The following is a 21,915-nucleotide window of genomic DNA, read 5'->3' on the forward strand; positions in this document are numbered from 1 at the left end:
CTGGTCAGTACTCCTGGCTCTCGTCGTATACGACATCTGGCAGTATTGTGCCAAACATATTCTCACCAAAAAAAGCACCGAGGACAGAATACCTCAGCCATGGAGATGAAGCAGTACTACTTCCATAGGGACCCAAGGGACTTTAGCCTGACCATATGGCCTAGTTTTAATTAAGAGCTAAGGAAATCATCAACATTTGACTTCTTGTTGAAAGTTTTCAAGGTGTCACTAGTTTCAAGTTTTCAATTTGCTATGTATACAGAAAAATGCTACCTTCAAGTAAGAGAAAGTATCTAGCTGAATGTGGCAACTCTGAAGTTAGTGTAGTCTTCAGTTGCAACCAGAACTGATGGAAAAATACTCTTCACGCATGTGGATCATGTTTGGAAAAACACCAAAAGGTATTTTTGCACAAAGATAGTAGCATTTTTGTTTTTTAAAACAGCCATGCACTTTGGAATCTCTATTGCTTTTTGTCCTCTCAAAGTATGTCACTAAATCAGACAACAGTCTAGCATATGAAGACAAAAGCAATTTTAAATCAGTGGAGTGTGTGGATACTGAGTTGTCACTGTGGCAGAACACTGATCCAGCAATAGTCAAAGCGTGCACCCACTGCCAGGCAGCATTATAATGTTCAGCTGGTAGTTTCATGGACTGCCCTCACATTTTCAATAATGTGAACACATCATTAACCCTAATGAAACTACATTAGCAAGACAGCAATTTGACTCTCAGTAATGTTAACAGTGAGGAAAGTGCTACTGAAGACAACACACCCCTATGTTCTCCCTTGATCCACCAAACTCAGAATTCCGTGTGAATACAAACCTTCAAGATTTGGCATAGAAATTGATACGATTCCTAAAATTGGGGTTTGGGGACACGAGTTCAATGTATTTCTCATCATCCAATGCAAGTTCACTTATTTCCCACACAAAGTTCTCAAGCAAAAGAGCTCAGTAATTTTTTCTGAAAAAACACATGCTTAAAGCTGTACCCTGGCTAGGACTCTGGTTCACTGTGCATACCAGCTCACATTCCAAAATTACCTGAAAAATCCTCAAAACCAAGTGTAGCTGAGCAGTTACTGACTGGGCTAGACGGGCGTTAGCACATGCATGAAAGAAAATTCTGCCTTTCTTTCCCATTTCAGATATTTCTCCAACATGCAAAGATAAATGCAGAAGTATCTCAACACTTGCAAACTCACCTCTAGCAATTACTTTGGCTTTGCACTTTGTACCTGTATGCATCGAGAAGCAGGCTTTAAGCAGCAAAGAAGCATTCATTTTCTCTCAAAGAAAAATTTTTCCATTCAGGAAACACAAAATACCATTGGGCAAATATACTGAAAAGAGCATTTAGCCACAAGAAGTTGCAGTTTTGACAGCACCACAACTAAGTGATTTTTAAACAGCACCAGACAATCTGAAACACAGTAGTACTTCACACAGTTTTGAAATCAATTTTGTTTGATTTACAGCATTCAGTGCACTTATTTATTAACCAAAGCGAGTGGTTAACATAACACAGACTACTTTTCTGAATCTTGAGAAAGAGGTTGAGAGCAGCCTGCACTTTAACCCACGGTGTGCACTCCAGATAACCATCTATTGGTAGTCTGTATGGGTATCTTGAAGTGCACCTCTGCATACCACAGAAACCTTAAGTCCTGTTTTTCTAGTATAGCAAAGCTAACAGCAATAATCTGGTACAGAGGAGCTGTTTCACTTGCCCTTTTTTAGTCAGCCCTTCCGTGCAGAATGATTCATTCCAAGAAATCTGGCTCTTCAGAAGCCATCTTTGCAAGTTTTTAGGGGTAGACCAGCCCTCTCAGGACTGACATTGTTTATGAACATCTCTTCAAATTACTAACAGCTGCTCATACTAAGCACAGTGGTGCCTCATTCACACACCTTCATAAAGGTTTGTAGTTCTCCTCACATTCAGTTTGCCATTTGTCATTAGTTACCCTCCTGCTTAAGGATGTCTCAAGTCATCTGTGGAGCAGAAGGCCATACAGCTGCAGAGGGTACCAACAGGCACAGGCAACCAAGCTGGTACACATTAAGAAGTTACTACCCAGCCTCAGCAGAGGCTCATTCAAGCTCCTGGACCAATTCAAATTCAAAGTAAAAAAAACAGCATTTAAGGAAGCACATTCAAGTAATAAACTATGCAGCAGACATACTAAATAAAGAACTACCATACAGCAAAATCATTGTAGCCAATTTGATATTAAACCACCAGAATGAGTTTATGAATTGTCAGATGAGCAAGAGAAAAGCTACAAGTTTGTCAGGCTTGTCAGCTGAGACAATAGGCAAGTTGCTACCTTTAGCAGCATTGATACATTGATTAGTATTGCCTTGATACAACTTACTGGCAAACATTTTATTTAGAATTTCAAGAACAAGTTTTCAAGCATACTCAGTCTCACTTCAACTCCAACACCAGCTGCAGAAGCAATATGTATTCTCCAAACATAAAAGGAAGACTTTCTCTGGCTCCACAGCCAGTGTTGTACTCTTCAGAACTCTGAAGTCATTCTGTACTTTTAGCATTTCACTGATGGAAGCGAGTGAATTACATCACCCAAAATAAACTCTGAACTATACAAATAAACACAGCAGTATCACAAACTCGCCCTCCTCTAGCTGCTCTTTAATAATACTTTGTGCTTGTCTGTAAACATGACCACTAGGACAAAAAGATGTGAGGTCAGCAGCACCAAAAAACTCTGAAATGCTATCAACACCATAGAACATTAGCAAGCCAAGACAGTGTATGGAGTGTATCAGCATTAATAATTTCATTAGTTTCTGACGTGAAGCATTTTTCTTTCAGTAACCACTTCCAAGCTGACTGAGGCTTTTCCCTTGTTATAAGGGAGGCACTTCATTTTAATTGCAGAAAAAGTAAAAAATTATAAAACCAGGCAAATACAAAAAGCCTATCTTCTAAAAAAAGTGTTCACTTTAAAACCTACCTGTGACCATCATAGTTAAAATCCTAGTTTTGCAATGTAGAGTTATTTTTTTCTCCTTCTGGTACTAAAAGCAAGCATGCTTGTATTTGCTGGGCTGGGATTTGCAAAAGTCCCAACTATGCGAGTAACTGCGTTTTACTTGTCCTAAGGCCTTCTTTTAAGAACACGGCTGAGCCTAACATTAAGGGGTGTGAGTTTAGGAATTACTAGGCCTCTTTAAACATCTTAGACCTGTATTTTCCAGGTCACCTTCCCTCATTCAGCAAAATGAAAGGTTATTACAATCACAATAAATGTGATTTCTGTCCCAACATCCTCACATGTTACTTACCAATTTTTTTTATTAGCAGTTTTAAATATCTGTGTTTCCCAAATGTATAGCACAGTGCTTATTCCTTACCTTTTGATACAGAAGTCTACTTAAAACGTAAGAATCAGATAAGAAGGAAAAGAAAGGCTGCAATCTCCACCCTCAAAACAATACCCTATATAATTGTATACACCGAAGCAGCAAGATTTGTCTTGCTTACCTGCAAAAAACAGAGGCCCTGGACACAAAAGTTGAGCAAAGATAGCAGAAGACCTAACACAAAGAGGCATTGAAATATTACAATTGGAACTCCCAGGGAAGTGGCAGCCAACTGAAATCAAAGACCGTAAGAAAAGCTTTCTTGTTACATGGAATCTCTTCCCAACCAAAAATGCACAGAGTAATCTAAAACAGCTCCAGCCTACAGAAGACTGCATCCTTTGACAAAACTTCAGCCTTTTGGCTAACTGCTTGCAAACATGCTCCAAAGATGGTTTATACTGTGGCACAAATGAAGAATCTCTAATTAAATAAAAAAAAAATAAAATACTTGCAGCCTGTAAGTTTAGCCCAGATTGGAACACTGCAACAAGATCCTCTTCCTTAAGACTCTTTTTAAACCATGCCAAAACCATTAGTTAGAAGGATAATCTAAATAAAGCCATTGTTAAAAAAATAAAACTACATCATACCATGGCTGGAACAGCTAAGGGACTGGTCAGGGAGGAAGGATTATTTCCTGGCACAGTAATGTAGCAACAGACTGAGTTCGCTCTCTTTTCATTATTACATTAAGCCTTCACAGTGTTTCGCAAAAATAAAACTGAGGTTTGTAGCTCATCTGTTTAACAGATGATCAATTGTATTGAGCAACAGAACTTTGTTTCTACACATACCATGCATTAAAAAAAAGTAAAAGCATACTTAGCAAGGAAAAGAAAGTAAAATCCAAATTCTGTTTTTGTTCGTCTACCCGGTCACGCCATCAGCCCTGATACCTGAGCCCAATTATGCAGGTGCAAGTAAGGATTCAACTGCATCGAAGGCAACTGAATTAACCAGCATAAGCAAGATCACTATCAGCCTACACAGGCAAGACTGTACTAGAGCAATCTGGGCTGGACGTGTAATTTAACTCACTGCTCTGATTTTGGATAAGGTCCAGACCTTCAGAATAATTACAGTGCCGTCAGAAGCAATGCTCAATGTCGGTTACAGTATTTAAGTTGCGTACTGTTTGTCTGAAGAGATGAAGCACTCCAGTGCCAGGTACCTTCCAGCTTCTCAAGCCACCAGCTTCAATGGCATCCCACAACTCTCAAGGAAAGACGCTCCCACTAAGTTTGTTGCAAGCATTTTGGCTTATACACAAGTACTTGAACACAGCAAGTCCTCTCTGACCCACCATATTTCATTTGATAGAACCTTCTTCCTAACAGATGAGACTCCTGAGTTGATAAAACAAATCTCTAACAGCTACACTACTGTTAAAGCCATATTCTACTATCTGTTGAGCTTCACCTTGAAATGCAATGGCAAAGTGATTTTGAAATAAGAATTCACTCATGACAGAAACTTGACAGAAAGTAGAGAGGTGCAGCAGAACGTACAGCTGATCAGAAACTAAAATAAATATGCAGCATAAATTCAAGTCAGCAAACTCACAGGAAATCAATAATGAAGTGGTGTTTTCTGTACTTAAAATGTTTTGGGCTGTTAATGACCAATACTGACTGCTCATAACCAGTTTTAGGGCATTGCCAGTTGAAACAAAAATAGCAGCCATTGAAGTACTGATACCTTTGATCATGAAAAACACTATTATGATTAGCATCTCATGCCTACTTGCTCCAGTCCCCTGAGATGCAAACTAAAACCGTAAACATTTTCAAAGTTATATGCTAGAAGTCTTCTCACTATTAATTACACCCGCTGTAGCTGAGGTTGTACTTTCAATTCCACTTGCATTAACTTGGTATGAAAACTGGTTCAAGCAAGGAACAGCTGATATTCTCACAACCCTACATTACTGCTTTGGTGCAAGCAATAGGAAAAGGAGGCAGGAGCTGTCATCCTCAAACCAGAGGGCTAAGGAAAAAGAACAAGCCACAGATACATACACAGACAAAGCTAGGGAAAGCAAGGCAAGAACTTTAAGCTTAACACATCAGAAGGGTATATAGTCAGCGTAATGACAAAACTTAAAGAACCTCTCAGAAAACTCCTGTGATTGAATTTGTTTTTCTCCAGTTAGTGAGAGAAGTCAGCTCATGGAAAAACTCTGGTCAGCAGGTCCAGAGCAAAGAAGGGTGCAGGGCTGCACAACCTGGATCTGGGGAAGGGCAGCTGTGTGTGCGCAGCCCAGGGAGATGGGAGGGAGAAGGCACAGCCCTCAGCAGGCACTAAATCCTGTATCAGCTCAGAGCTTCTGGGAATAATTTGCAGTAGAAACCCAACACTAGGGCATGAGAAAGTACAATGTGGTACAGCTGAGGAGGCATCTCTCCAATACAATCGTTTGCAGTTTTATAAAAGCTGGGGGTGGTTGCTGTAGAGAGATTATGTCCAATGAACAACTTAAAGCATTCTCTCCCCACTTAACTAAAAAAGACAATGTTTAAAGAACAGATACCACTATGGACAGTAACAGCAAGAGAATACGAATATTTTGTATTGTTCTACACTTGTACATCTAGCAACTACGCCGAATCAAAATCTTAAAGGTAAATAAAAGGTCCATTTTAACTCTTAAGTTCCCTTGTTACTGAGTTTTCCCTTCAAATTTTTCATCTAGAGAAGCAGTTCAGGTGCAAGTAGGAAAGTCTGTTCTTAGAGCAACTGTGTAGATGTAAACTCACCATGTCCAAGAACCACGAGATTGTAACCGCACTTCCACTTCGATTTACGATACATAATCAAAAGTCACACTCGCAGAGGGAAAATGACCTGTTGATGATGGTGACTGTCAACAATGGGTTCAGATCAGTTAGCTGCTAGTGCAGACAGGACAACATTTTTCAACACTGTGAGAGAAAGTCAGAGTGAGACCATATGGTTAAGCCCCATCCACATTAGCACCAAAAGGCTAGCATCAGCAATTGAGAACTGTCAGCTGGGAAGTCCACCTGTTGCCCACAGCCTCTTTGAAGAATGATTTTGTAGAGGTTTATCAATGTTGGCTCAGTGTCTACTGGAATATTTGTGCTTTTCTCAAAGTGCATTTAACACATCTTTGAACGTAGCATATATCCTTGTGTCCGGTCAGTATTCCCAGTGCAGAGCAACTCAAAACACTCAGCTGTTCAGAATTAATCAAAGAACCCAGTTACCCATCAGTTGGTTTCAGCATGATCAAGAGTTACTGAAATTTAAGAACATGTTCCAGAATTATACTGGATAAGCCTAAGTTTTACATTTACAGAAGACTGACAGTTGCAGGTAAGCATTAGACAAGTATTGTCAGCAGGCAACCTGGCTGCACGCTATTTGAGACCATGCAAAATAAAGGGATGCAGGAGCTGGCTTTAACTTCAAACTGCTTTGAGTAGGGTGAGCTGGACCAGGCAATCCCCAATTCACACACACAAAAAGCATTATTCTGTTCCATTGACAAACCTGGCCATTAGTGCAGAGACACGAGCTTTGCATGCAAAGAACTACTGCATCACAGAACTATTATTTACCACCTAGTTTCATGACTTGCAGGAATGCCTGCACTTAGCTGTTACCACTAACATATAGCAAGAGCACATTCTGTGGTTAAGCAATTTTAAGGCAGCATAAGATACCATGGCCTGCAAAAGGGGCAGTCCTGCCTGCTGCCCTCCATTTAGATGACATAAGGCTTCTGCACCACCATGGTGTCCAGATTCCTGCCCCAATCTGTTCCTCCAGTGGATTTACCAGGTTCCACACATACATCTGAACGCAGGACAGAGACAGTGAGGTGGGACCACCTTTCATACAGCGGACTTCATGTTCACTTCCAGAAAGAGCAAAATGATGTATTTTTAAATGCATGGACTAATTAACAGTGAGATGACAGGAAATAAAGAGTTTGTTCCTAAGCAGTACTTAAAAGCTGTGTTTAATCTTGAAAAACAAGGGAACAAAACTACTGCTATTCTGAACTTCGGAGCTAATTTTGTTTTCTTTATACTCGCTCTTCTATTCAACTCATTTTGTTCCTTTAGGTAACAAAAGCTATATTCATCAGCAAAAGACAGCTTAGTACAGCAATAATCTTATTAGCGTACATACTGAGTTAATACTAAGCTTATATGAAGGATGTTTGAAAATTAAGCTTGAAAACAAGCACATTAACAGCAATAAAAAAATTTCAAATTCTCAGTTACAAAAGCACACTTGTAACAACCCTTTATTCTGTCTTGATCAAGTTTAGTAATTCCCTGTGCATTTCCCCATAAGACAATTTTTCTATTACAGTTTTTGCTATGCTTGGGGTTCTAGGACTTGGAACAACTCAAGAGACAAGAGGAGCACAAGCACCATAGTCTCCTACTCTGTTCTGTGGCATGCTGTAGCACCAATTCTTCTGGTGAGGAACACCACCAAGATAAAAATTACCAAAACACTTCTGTAAGGCAAAAAGGAGGCACAGTTTTGTTTGCCAACATTAATGCAAGTTACTTCCATAACCAGCTGCTACAATAAAATTAACACATCTTGGGGTCCAGCTGCAAAAAAGCCTCTACTGTTAATTCTTCCAAATTGGTCTTTTGGTTGCATGCTGGGAAAGCATCTTCTAACATTGCTCGGCAAAGGTAAACGGCACAAACTGAACAGGCCTCAACAGACTCCAGCATGTGTGCCAAGGTGGAATGAGAAAACAGGTGCAGAAAATAGCGTTTCTGAAGAAGTCTGTGAAAGCTTAAGTAATGCTTCTGAACACTAATCACCATCTTTAAGACGGAGTAAAGTCTGATCTATAAACTATGGCTGAGGACTGAACAACTGAAGTTAGATTCAAAACCACACTCAAAACCTTCAGCTTAAGAGTTAGGCCTAAGAAGAAACACCAAGTGCCATGGTTAAGCCTGCAATAAAGGCTAACTAGGAATTCCCACACATCCTAATTACAATAATGACTATTAACAAGGAGCGTAGAACTCCTTGGGATTTTATGTCTCTCTGTATCAAGGGACACCTCTCTTCCTCATTTAAATGCATGTCTTTGAAGAGCTGAGCAACTTTACTCTAGCAACACCACCAGAAGGTACAGTTGCAAAGCAGAAACCAAACCAGACTTGTCATTTAATAGGAGTAAAAGAAGAGGAGGGGGAAAACCCAGGCTCCACAGAGTACCATGCTCTTCCACACCAGCACAATGGAAGGGAATCCTGCTCCACTCTGAGGGCTCTGAGCCACCTGGCCAGAAGCCATGCTTATGCACAGCTACTTGGCCCTGAGGGTTGAAAATAAAAGATGAACAGCCAAAATATGAGGCCAGCAAACACAGCTGTCAGGCAGGGATCACAGCAGACCTGACTGTAGTGTTATGAATGCTCCAGCCGATGCTGGTTGGCTGTTTTGCACTACACCCTATTTCTCTCCCTCAATTATTTCCTTCCTCTCTTTGTTTACCTACTGTAACCCCTATTTGTGCTGTTTCTCTCCCCCATCTCTTCCCTTTTTGGTCTCTTCAGAGTCCAAGGCCTTACAGGCAGACTTCTAGTCATACAGCATACAAGCACTGCAAAATGAAAGTTCACAATTTTTGATATGTTTAGCTGATGGTATCAGTCCTTTCCCGTCTCAGGTTTTTATAAAATTCAAGTTTCTTGAAAGTCAGTTGATGGAATCTGTTTATAACACTATCCTTAGTCACAGCATACCAGTCAGTATTAAAGACAGGAGCTCACAAATAATGCAGTGTGCTGATTTAGCTTCTATAAATGGAGAGTTTGGCCACTGCAGACAAGCCTGATCTACAGCTCTCACTCACATAAACAGTCCCTAGCCACACAAATAGACTATCAAGATCCTTCCCCAAATTCCTGCAGGGAAAAGGAACTAAAACAATAGCAGACTGAATGGAACAGCTCTAAGAAAAATCAATAATGGTAGCTGTAAAATCTAAAATTAAAGTAAGTCTGGTTTTGATGCTTTCGGTACACACAGTACATTAAATTTGGCATAAGCCCAATGGAACATGAAGTACTTGTGGACAATGTCTGCCAAGAGCTAGAAATATAGCACTTAGTGTTTAAAGAACAAACAGAAAGCCTCAGACCATTTCTACTCCATGCATCTGAAAAAGAATTAAATCAAGGTGATCTTTCTGAGGGAACATTTGTATTAAATCTAATTGGTGTGCTTTGTGCAATACTGAATTGAGTATATGCCAATTGGCAGAGAATCAGTATTTGTCATTTTATAATCCGTTCCACTTGTGACAAAGGTTACGAACAGCTGTTATACCTCCCCACATTCCACATCACTGTGCTTTCCTCCTCAGCATCCAGCTTGTCTCTCACATAAGCTCTGTACCTGCTTCTTGTTCATGCTGACACTTCTACACATCTGACACAGTGGAGGCAGAAGAAATGGGAACTGTGAACTTGGGGAACTCACACTACACCATCAGTTTTTTCCCCCACCTTCACATTTGTTGGTACTTCATTAGTTTACATGCCTCAGAGCAGAGCAAGATTTGATTAGTAACTGAATACTAATGCACATTTCTGTAGCAGCCTCCAAACATTATCAAATTAAGCATCAACACACCTGTGGGTTCCTTACCTTTATTAAAATAAGGACAAATTAAAGAAAAAAAAGGGGGGGGGGGGGAGTAGAAGACAAGCCTAACACTCATCTGGGGCTTTGGAGACATCATCCATCATCCCAGCTCACAGGTTCCTCTCCCTACCACCTCCCACACACTGAGCTGCCAGTTGGACAGGAGAGGGGGAGCGCAATTCTAGCTCTGTAAGGCTTTCTGCTATTATGTGTGGGAGGGCTTACACATCATTCCCCACATCCTCCCACACCCTCAAAGACCCCTCCTGTCTTTAAGGCCAGTGTAAGGTGCTGGCACAGAAGAACCACAGCTCCAGCCCTGCCTTGGAAAATTGGAGAGAAAGAGAAAACACAGGTGATGCTACACTTGACATCTGCCCAGCATGAAGCAAGAAACTTCTCATGCTTCCTCACTCTACACATAAGCCTCACTCTACACATAACCCAAGCACTACCTAGATCTTCAAAACTGCTACTTCTTGATGACTGAGGTTATGTAGTATATACAGCCAGATAAATCTGACTGTTAATCCTCCTCGTTAATAGTGATACATTAATAGCAGCATGCCTACAATACTTGCTATTGCTGACTCTTAAGAGACTGAAAGACACCAGATGCTTGCTATACATGATTACTGACATGGTAAATAAGCTCCTCACTTCTCCCTGCAACTGGTCCCTCTTTGCTTTAAAGTAAAGGTTAACTCTTCCCTCATCTTTTAGATCAGGCTCCTATCTCTGCTCCTGTTTAGACATTGCCAACTTAAATGAGCTCCTCCCCAAAGTTACAGTAAGTGAAAGATTGCAGGAAAAATGCTTGTAACACTTTCCCTCTAGAGGTAGGAGTTTCCCTTGCTAACCATGCATGTCTCAGAACAGTAAAATATGAATAGTGATTTCAATGAGGAAAAAATTAAATAGTCTATACATGTTGGCATAGAAATTCAAAAGCAGTTGCTTTATCTAAGTCACAAGTGGCTTAGCCCCCACATTTTACTACAGCATCCTGGTCTTTCTCAGCCAGCACTGAGAGGTACATGGACCTACTTTATGTTCACATCTGTTGCTCAGAAAGCCTCAGACAAAGTTAATACACTGGCTACAGTACTGACTGTAAAAATATACATGTGCAAGAAGATAAAAGGAGAAAAATTAAAACTACTCGTGCATTTATCTGTTTGCATGGTCAAGTTTCTCAACTTCAGCAAGTGGCTGACTGCCTCAGCAGAATAACACATCACTTCATTAAAAAAAAAAACCAAAAAACAACACAAAATGAAAATCACCCAGCTGCTATCCTTACCATGGTACACTGGTACACTCCAGCCCTCTGCAACAACCTTGACTAGTTTACAGAAACCTTAACCAACACTTCATGCTGCACCAAAAGGGAAAGCTCTACTGGAGTATTTCTAATCAATGACATACAGCATCAAATGAATTGGCATGGACTATGAGCAGCATGGTAATTACCCTACTAAAAACCCCAAAAGATACCAAAGAATGAAGACCCAGTATGATGGATCCACCTACCACAGGAATCAAGAGAAAATGACTTGGCCATGAAAGTCACCTAAGCACAAAGGGGTGATCAACTGTCTTCAGACTAATGTGCATACAATATAATTTGTCTTAAACTTGGTCTGCTAATCCCAGGGTATGAAGTGCACAGATATATATATATCTATGGTTTCTATATATATGTATATAAAACCACTCTAATGGTTTAACTCAGAAGAGGTGCAGGGACAGCAGAGTGGAGTAGGAAGCAATCCTTATCTAAGGTGTCAGCACTACCATCACAAATTTGCCTCAACATTACCTATCACGAGAAAAAGAACAAACAAAACACTCTTAAGAGCCTGCTTTTGGGCCTTCTGGTTCCCTACACTACCCATCTGAAAAACTGGGGGGAAAATAAAGTTTAGATCTTTTTCCCTGTTAAAAAGCAGTTTTTATTAATTGCCCCCAAAAGCTTCAGGGAATTTGAGCTGGCTCTCTCCCAGCTCTTTGGTGAAGGTATATTAAATAAATATCCCCTTAACACACACAAATAGCAGGTGTCAAAGTCAGGTGTTATCACAATGCAATGACTTGTTTTACAGTTTGACTATTATCTTCTCCCCTCTAACTATTCAACTTCTAATCATCACTATCAATGTTTAAAATATTTTAACATTACAATGCCAACTAAATAGAACCAATATCCAATGTGGTAACAACCTGCAAACATTTTCTGGGTAAAAATAGAGTCTTTACATGTGGCTTTAATTTATTCTGTTGAAGAAATTAAAAAAAAAAAAGGACAAAACAGTGCATCACTTGAACATACCAAATTGTTAGCAAGTGTACAGCAACTGATACTCCTCCTCCTCTCCATCCCAAGCTTATCAGTCTCATCTATCTCAACCATTCCAGCCTAGGTCGAGTCCTAGAGCTGACACAGCCACCTACCACTCAAGCACAGGAGACTGATTATACCAGAGCAGAGACTGATTATACCAGAGCACACCTAGTTTAAGGAAAAACATTTCCTAGGAAGCTGTGCATGGACAGCCAATGCACTCATGCCACTGGTGGGCATCATGCAGCATTTTTTTGAGTTCTGAAAGCAGCATTCCTAAATCTGAAACTGAATTACCATCAAAATTTGATCTGCATATCTTAAATACGAGCTGAACAGTCCATAACTCTGGTTTCCCACATGCAAACAGTCAACAACCCTGGTTTCCTACGCATGAGGAACTCTCCCAGTTTCTACCAGATTTTGACATCCTTAGGAGCATGTTACATTTTCTTTCCTAAATTCAAAACTGAGTGCTCACCCAGCAGAAAGGAGCCAGCTCCAAGAGGAAGCAGATACCCTACCCGCAACATTAGCTACGGGCTGAAGTACCCTCACTGTAAATCAGAAGTTCAAAGTCATCTTCCGCTAGCCTTGAAATACAGCAGCAATCTAAATACAGCAACTCACTTACCTACATGCATTTATTTGCTTCCATGTTGAGCATTCCTTGGAGTATTTAAAGTGGCTTAGGGAAAAAGCAAACCAAGCCAAACAAAGAAAAAATGTATTAGTGGGAAATGGCGGAATTGACATATTTTTAGAATTAGCAGTTTATCCCAAGAGGTGCATTAAAGAAGGAAAATGAGCAACAAGTTCTTTAAAAGGAAACAAATTACTTTATAGTAGGCCTCCCTGTGTGATGCATTTTGGATTTTTTCCCCTAACCTCATACCAAATAAATAGTTCAGCTACATGACATGACAAAAGAACCATTACTTATCTTCCCAGTTGAACCTTGTGTTAAACCATGATTAAGGCGACATCTGTTCTTGTAAAAATATTGTACTGAACTACAACTGCTTCAGATAAGTGGAAAGGATATCAAGGTAGCATCAGACAAAAATCTCAGGATACATATTAACACTTAAGAGAAAAGGAGCCTTGAGATTTCTCAGCAGGAATTCTTCAGGGACCACTTTAATCACTTAACATGAATAGTTTGTCTTGGGACAAAGAAAATACAGATGAAGTACTCAAGTCTGTACACTTTTAAAATCAAATCTTTACTGCTTAGTACTGCTTGACCATTGAAAGCTGGAGGAACTGAGTGCAGGGAAAGTGGGCACTTTGGAGCAGATCTGTAACTGTTAGAGGCACGATCTTAACACAAGAAAAGGAGCTACAAATACACAAACCCCTAAGCCTAATTTTGTTAATAGTTTAATGTTGTCTTACAGCATATTGCAATGGACTTGATGGTTAAGGGGGCCATATGTGCAGGCTACACAGGCACACTAGTTCCCACAGCTGAAGTCCACAGTTCCATCTAGGTGCTTTGTGTACTGCCCCAGCCGTTACTGATCACTTCTTGGGCAAAGATGACCAGCTGGGTGGAAACATTACAAGCTAGACCTAACCCAGAGATGCCAGTTTGGCTGCCCTGACCCAAAGAACAATTAAAACATTCAAGTTGTTGACCCCGGTCAAGGGGTTACGATCCTAGAAGACAAGCTGGCAGGAGGAAGGGAGAAACTAACTCAACATCTGCTACTTTCCAGTTGCTCGCTACTCTGTTCAAGCAAAACATCAGACTGTTAAGTAGGAGCACAGAAGAGGCAAGAAGGACAGGGTGAGATGCTGAAGCCAGATTACTAAGTTTGCTCTTGCTGTGTGTCCATAAACTCTTGCAGGCTTTGACCTCCACTGATGCCAATGGCAAACCTTAACAGTCACCTTAACATAAAACAAAGCAGTCCCTTCAAAAATGTTCTCTACTCCCCACCATGCCCACGAAGGAAGGAAAACAGGTATCCTAGCTCAGGAAAGAGTATTTTTAAGCATTTTTAATAAAGCCCAAGGGGTTATACAGTTGCAGAAACATTGCATACTTGAAATACAAGCAGCTAAGTACACCCAGAAGAATCAACTGGCAATGGAAGCAAAAAAACATTGGTGGTGATCTACCTAAAGACCATTTTGGATAGGTAAGGTTTGTGCTTTATTATTGTTCTGGTTTTGGAGGGGAGGGCTTGCTTGGGATTTTTTCCCCCGTATCTTTTCTTCATGTCCTAGCTCCAATAAGCCATCCTTCAAAGAATCTTACTCAACCAACTTGCCCCGATGCCGTATCTTGCAAGCATCTACAAAATATTTTGATAATATCCCACTCAGAAGCTCAATCAACCCACAAAACAGCAGTCTCTAGTAGCTATTCATATTATCAACTATCCTAGTAATTTAAAAAATATTCTGTATATCACTTCAGGTTTAAGTCTTTTTAACATCAGCTTTTTCCTACCTGTTCATTTCTGTGCTGCACTGTAGACTTGTCTACCAGGCAGAGCCTCAGCCACTATAGCAAATGTTACAGACCCACAAATGGAAATGCAGCATTTAGTGACAAAAGCTTTTCTGCCATAACAGCTATGCTTACCTCCCTGAATACTGAATATGTAAACTAACAGGCTGACAAACCCAATCCATCAGCAAAAGCTTGCCTACACCTGGGACTTTAACTTTCATCAATTAAATGGTGCTCCCCCCCCCAATACATACATGCCCATAATATCCAATATAGCCAGACAGCACCTCTCCAGCCCAAACTTCTCTATGCTATTAAAGAACTTTCTCCCGAAAGGAATGCTTTTCTCCCTTCTAAAACCACAACTACGCAATTAATCCACTACAAATGGGGCTGGCGCACAAAAACGTCTGGTTGACATAGCTGTATAGCTAACATCAAGAGACATCAAGAGTGTTTTGAGCCAGCACGACATATACCCAAAATCTTCTACAAGGTACTCTACTGGTGAACAAGGAATGTACTGCAATGTGAGTGTGAATCAAACAAATCCTATTCCCAACAGGAATACAAGTGCGAGACCAGAGTAAGAGGTTTTGATCACTCCTACTCTCAACAACTACCACAACTTCAACTAGAAGGGTAAAATTATAGGACACTCCCAATCCCAAAACCACAGCCAGAAATGCACTGCAAGGTTCAGTCCACTCCGCTCTTGAGTACATGAGATTCAAGCCCAAAAATTCAGCATTTATATAAGTATGTACCACGGGTGGCAGTCAGGTCACGAAGATTGACTTCAGCAGCATGGATTAAAAAACAAGGTCAGCAGATTAACTTTTATTACCTATTCATGAACTGAACCGTGCTCCTGCATGGCAGGGACCAGAAGATACCAGCAATCCTTAACCAAATGCCTCCATCCAGGTGCTGCGTTCAGCCTGAATCAAACCAGCTGCCAACTAGTTCACGCTTGAGCCATGTCCTGCAACACCACCTGACAGCATTTACACCTAGTATGCCAGCCAGCAGACACTGCTGGAGCAAGACTGGTATGGATGACCACCTACACCTTCAAGCACTGGGTGCCAGGAGAGGACAACAGACTTTTCCTGTAAAGCCTGTAGTTTCCAGGCAACTATTTCACATTAATTCATGACTACGGGGTTATGCCAGAAAGGTCATTTTGAGCAGCTAACAATATTTGGTGCTCCAGATCACATGACATGGATCAGCAAAAGAAGTCCAGGGCACAGAGCTCACCTAGGTAGCCCATAAGCCATGCAAAGCAGGGAAGCACCTCTTCCTACTGGAAGCAAGATCTCCTTTTCAAACCAATATAAATATAAGAACATATTCATAGTGCAAAGCTATAATTCTTCTGCAAAACAAGTTATTGTCAGTAGTTTTTACTGCTTTTAGCAGAAAGCAGCAACAGCGTACTGAAAGCTTGGGGGACTGGGGGGGTGGTGGTGGATTTTTAGTTTAAGGATGATTTCTAGCACGCCAAAGAATCTTGCATCTTTTTTAACCTGGAAGGCAGGTTTTTCAATATGTCAATTCAAACATTTTAAACAAGAAACACAATTGGTTGTGACTATTAATTGCCACATCCACTGGAAAATGTTAAGGCCACAAAGAACGCCCCGTGATGCTACCTTATTGCCCCAGCCCATCCCCAGCCACCCACCAGAGAGCCTACAGCAGCAAAGGGAGAGGGGAAATCCACCCCACAAGCTGCCTGCAGCCTCCTGGGAGACAGAGTCACTTCAGCTTTGTCCAACTGACACGATTTGCACCCCACAGAATCAGAAATAAATTGTTATTTTACCTTCTCCTCCATGAACCTTTCCATCCAGGCAGACTAACCGGGCCCAATTAGGGCTGCAGTATTAATTTCAGTAGAATGGGGGTACTACAGTAGGAATATGAGATTTACTGGTGCATCCTGTTAACCAGTAGATTGAAAGGAAACAAACTAGATCAGATGGAAACACGCTTACTTTTTTCCACTGAAACTCTCTCAGCAGTACTTAGCGACGCTCGACCTACTTCCTACACCATCGCTTTGCTGTCACTTCCTTTGACAGTTTGTCAGGATGCTTGTGAATCTGGAGATTAAGGAACGAACGTCTGGAAAGCAAAAGAGCTGGACTTTTTCCTCTTGATGTACAGTCAAAACTTTTATGATCTAGCCAGCAAGGCGCACAGTGACCAGCTAGCAACAAGTACCTCCAATTACTGGCATCCTGCAGGAATTCCCAATCAACTGTGTAATTTCACTTGCAAGTATGCACTTAAAGGTGACTGATTTCTCATGAAATACCCTCATTCTTCCTTTTTTAGCTCAGGGCATGGATTAGGATCTATAAACAGCTTCAAGTTTTCTGCCTTCCTGTGTTCCAGAGTTCCTGTCTGAGAAGACATTTCATATCGAAATATACTTGTAATTAGTTCCTTCCAAATGAATAAGAGTTTTAAATGCTACTGGCTCCAAGCAGATGATGCTCTATTTTGCATTTATGAACGCAACAGCTAACTACAAGTCCTGAAGTGAAAGGATCCTGTTTTCCATGCCTAGTTTCTTAACAGAAACCAGTACTGATACCAAAATACAAAACGGTTGTGGCAGGCATACTTTACACGAAATTCTGCTTTAACTGAAATACCAACAGTTGCTCAAAACTTTAATTTCCAAGATGAATACTAGCATGGTGATCTGCTGCGTTGCGAAACACATTTCAGTGTTTAGTAAGAACTGAAACATTCACTAGGCACACTTCACAGGACTACAGTCTGCATAAGGTAGGTGTTCCTACAGGTTTAATTCATTTGAAATAGGAGACATTTAAGCTTAAGGTACCCAGTAGTTGCCTACCTACAACTCGAATGCATTCCTAAAGCTTCCTGTCTGGCCATTCATGCGACTTCAAAATGATTTAGGACACTTACGGGTCTAATCTTCCAACTACAAGTGCTCAATTTTCTACAAACCAGGCTTTTTCTTCGGGGGGGGAGGGGGGGGGGGGGGGGGGTGGCACGCACCAGAGAAGAGGGAGAAGTGTCCCATGCAGTCCTCTGAACTTTGGCACTACATTACTCACTCCAAAATTGTCAGCCTAGAACATTACAAAGCCACACCGACACATGCAAATGAAAATCTGGGTAGCCTGTTCGCCTGAAGCTTTCATCTCCACTAACCTACCGGCGCCTTTCCACCCAGAAAGTGACAGAAGATGTATCATCAACAGGTCATCTGGCTGCTTCTTTGTAAAAAACAGAATATGAAAAGCTGCTGAACAGAAACCGGAAACAGCCTTTTTTCCCCCGGCTCTCCCCCCACCCCCTATGCGTGTTCAAAATGGAAAAAATAAACCCATCGTCCTTCGGATGCAGAACCACCAGCTCTGTCTAGCTGAAATGCTTTATAATTTTACTTGCCATGTGGTGTGTTTTCAAGGCAGAGGAGTCCCAGCAAAAACAAATGGGTGGCCTTTGAAAGGTAAGGGTAGAAACACAAGCGTTACAGCTAGGCTGCGTTTTGCTTGCATGTATTCTAGAAGCTGCATTTTGCAGAGGTGAAGTAGCTGCAGTTTTCGAGAGGGTAGTTAAAACAAAAACAAAGGGGGGTAAAAAACCCAACAAGCTTTCAGTATAAAAACGTAATAATTGCTTTAAAATATCCCCTTCAAGACACAAAAATTATTCAACTGAAAACACAACTGCTCCTCTTCCTCCCTTTTAAAAATCTTCTCCCGGCTGTTACAAGCAGAAATGTCCCCCTGCTATCAGCTCTTCCTGAAACCGCATTATTTAACTACGGGGGGGGGGGGGGGGGGGAGAAAAAAAAAAAAGAAGAAAAAAAAACCCGACTGAAGTTGCACTGGATGGCAGGCTGCTCACAAAAGAGCCAAGGCTGAGGATACGGGAAAGAAAACTTGCGATTCCCCCCAAGAAGACTAAAATTAAAAAAAGACACCAACTTACCTACCGGGAGTCTGGATTCTTCCAGAGTAAAACAACATCAAATTTGAAAGAACTAGGGAAAAAAAAAACCAACAAAAAACACAGAAGCAAGCTTTCCCACCAAGGTTCTGCAGGTTACCAACAGCAAAACAAAATCCCCCTTTGTTTTGTTTTCCCCCGCCTGCATGCTGCTCCCAGCCAGCGCTCCGGCACAGGGGGCTGCGATCAATGGAGCCTGGACTTTCGCGGGGGGATGGGGCTCCTTCTTCCCCTAAAAGAATAAATGTAACACCACTGCCGCCCGAAAAAACCCACCGCCCGAATTCAACAGAACCCGGGAGTCCAAATACTGAACGAGTTTTGTTGGGGTTTTTTTCTGTCTTTTTTTTTTTTTTAAGCGCTGTTTTTCCCGAGGGCAGGCGGCTGGGCATGACAAAGAGCTTCCCCAGCACATCCAGCCCCAGAGCGGGGCTCGGCAACTCCGGGTGGGTGGGAAGGAAAAAAAAGAAAAAAAAAAAAAGGACGAAACAAAAAAAGGTAACAAGCTCCCCAAACGCCCGGGAAAAAAAAAAAAACACACAGAGAAAAAAGAATTGTTTTAAGAACAGCACCAGAAAGGCAGCCCTGGCGAGGCGCAGCACAAAGCGCACAGGGCGGCGGGGAAGGGGGGCGAGGGGGGGCAGCAGCCCGAGAAGCGGGCAGGCTCCCGGCCCCCCTCGCGATACAGGCGCGCGGAGGGGCTGTCGCGACAGGCGCGATACTCACCCCAGGGAGGAAGGGAGCAGGCGGCAGAGGCACCCCGCGCCGGCAGCCGCAAGCGGCCGAGGCGGGGGGGGGGGGGGGGGGGGGGGGGAGGCCGGACGCGGAGGGCAGGGGCACCGGCCCCGGCCGCCGTTCCGTCTCCTCACGGCCCCACGGCGGGCAGCAGCCGCGGCTGGCCCAGTGGGGAAGGAGCCCCCGCAGCGCTTCCCTCCGCCCCCGCGGGCCCCGGCGCTACGACCCACGGCCACCAAAACAGCGGCGGCAGCTGCCCGGGAAGCGACCGGAGCGAACAACGCGATCGACGCCGGCCCCGCCGCCCTCACCACAGCCGCGGCCTCCGCCTCCTCCGCCGCCGCCTCCGCCGCCTCGCCTCAGCGCGCCGCCCGCCCTCTGCCTCTGCCGCCTCGCGCTCGCGCACCCCACCGCCGGGGTGGGGCGGGGCGGAGGGGCGGGGCGGAGGGGCGGGGCCTCGCCCCGGACACGCCCCCCGCGCGGCATGGCGGGACTTGTAGTGGCTCCCGCGCACATGTGTGCGTGCCTCTGCACAGGCACGTGTGTGTGTGTGTGTCTGTGTATATATGTGTGTTTACGTATGCATATTTCTATGCATGTGCATACATGTATACACACGCGAATATATATGCACATGCATACCCATACATAACTATGCATGCATGTATTTATCACTCATATATGTATAAATGCACACACATATGCATATATGAGTGTATAAACGCATACATATAGGTATATAGCTGTGCATGTGTATATGTCTATGCATCGCCTATAATCAGGTGTATCGATTATACACACATTTAGACTTAAATATACATGTGTGTATATATCACACACGAATGTATAAGTGCACACATACTTGCATATGTTCATATGTACATATGTATATATGTGTATATGTGTATGTATATGCATACATCTGCATGTGCATGTATTTATGTATATATGTAAGCACATGCACACACTTATACATAAATATGTCACGTGTGTATCACACACGTGTATATATGCATATATGTGTATATCTGTGTGCATGCACACACATGTATATGTATATATGTGTGCATATGTACATATGTATGTATGCATAGGTATATATGCATGTGTATATATGTATGCGCATGCACTTATGTACGTGTTTAGATGTCTATGTACATGCATACAGTTATACATAAATATGCATGTGTCTATACATCACACATGTATGTCTGCATATGTATACACATATATGTATAGATATGTGTATATACACAGGTATGTATATGCATATATGTGTACATAAGTACACATGTATGTCTATGTCTATGCATGTGGATATGTGTTTATGTGTATTTATGTACGCACACAGACACACCTGCACATAAATACACACATGCGCATATCCCATGAGGCACGTATATATGGCGGGGTGCCCCAGCACCCCTCAGCCGGTGGGTCCTGCACTGGCCCCGCAGCCCCCCGCGCAGTGGCCCCGCTCCGCAGCAGCCCCCTCCCCCCGCAGCAGAGGGGCTGCCTGGCGGCCCTGCCCCCCGGGGGTGTTGGCACCTTGCTCTGCCAGGCTGAAACAGGCCTGGCCGGGCTGCTGGAGCCCGCAGGGTGCTGCCCTGTCCTGCGTGGGTACGGCTGGCTGGGGGTGGGGGGGCTCGGGTAATACCTGAACCCGCATCCCAGCCCGGCAGGGAGCTCACACCATATGGCAGGGTGCTGCAGCCCTGCTGCTTCTGGGAGTGCTGCGGGAGCATCGGTTTGGACAAAAATATGTTCATAGGGGAACTGAAATCCTATTTCAGCTGAAAGACCCTTCTAGCAATGGAAAGAACCACATCAATTGGTTTTCCTCTATGTTTTCTGTAGCTTAAGGGAAATCACAGCCCGGCTGTGGCCTTCAACCTCAGTTTTGTTCTTTTGTACACAGCACGAAACAAATAAAGAGATTTTTAAGGGAAATGGGGAGTTTCTACTATGGCATTGCTCAGAAAACAACACAGTCCTGCCCCAGCATGATGCAGTGGAGATGCTCTTGTTGCCGTCACACCGAGAGCTGCTGAAGGATTAGCAGGGCTTGGAAATGGTGGCAGTGCTGGACTGCGTAAGCACGGCTCCACCAGCCCTTAACCTGAGTTTCATCAGCCCTGGGATTCTTAAAAGAGATTAAGAGCTAAAACGCGCAGCTCCCAGCTTAGAAGAACAGAAGGGTCAGGGCCATCACTTCTTCTGACCTCCAGTGCGTAACCCTGGGAATCCCGAAACCAGCTTTTTCCTCAAAGGCACTATTTCTTTCAAAGAAGTGTAGGCACATGCAA

At 42.7% G+C, this 21,915-nt stretch overlaps 1 protein-coding gene across 8 annotated transcripts in view; it reads right to left on the reverse strand.

The window, feature by feature from the left end:
• The window catches only part of PELI1 (pellino E3 ubiquitin protein ligase 1), a 47,076-nt gene extending 27,074 nt beyond the window's left edge, over positions 1–20,002 (reverse strand). The window contains exons 1-2 of one of the 8 annotated variants that reach the window (XM_055810242.1): positions 19,921–20,002; positions 18,857–18,908 (exon numbers count right to left, since the gene is read on the reverse strand). Coding sequence is in view for 4 of the 8 variants with exons in the window: in XM_027779831.2 (XP_027635632.2) it covers positions 18,861–19,266 (406 nt within the window). In the remaining 4 variants the exon portion in view is untranslated. The other 7 variants (XM_055810239.1, XM_055810241.1, XM_055810240.1 and 4 more) reach the window with 7 other exon arrangements.
• Positions 20,003–21,915: the final 1,913 nt, after the last annotated feature.

The sequence above is a fragment of the Falco peregrinus genome, chromosome 7 (assembly GCF_023634155.1).
Source record: "Falco peregrinus isolate bFalPer1 chromosome 7, bFalPer1.pri, whole genome shotgun sequence".
NCBI lineage: Eukaryota > Metazoa > Chordata > Aves > Falconiformes > Falconidae > Falco > Falco peregrinus.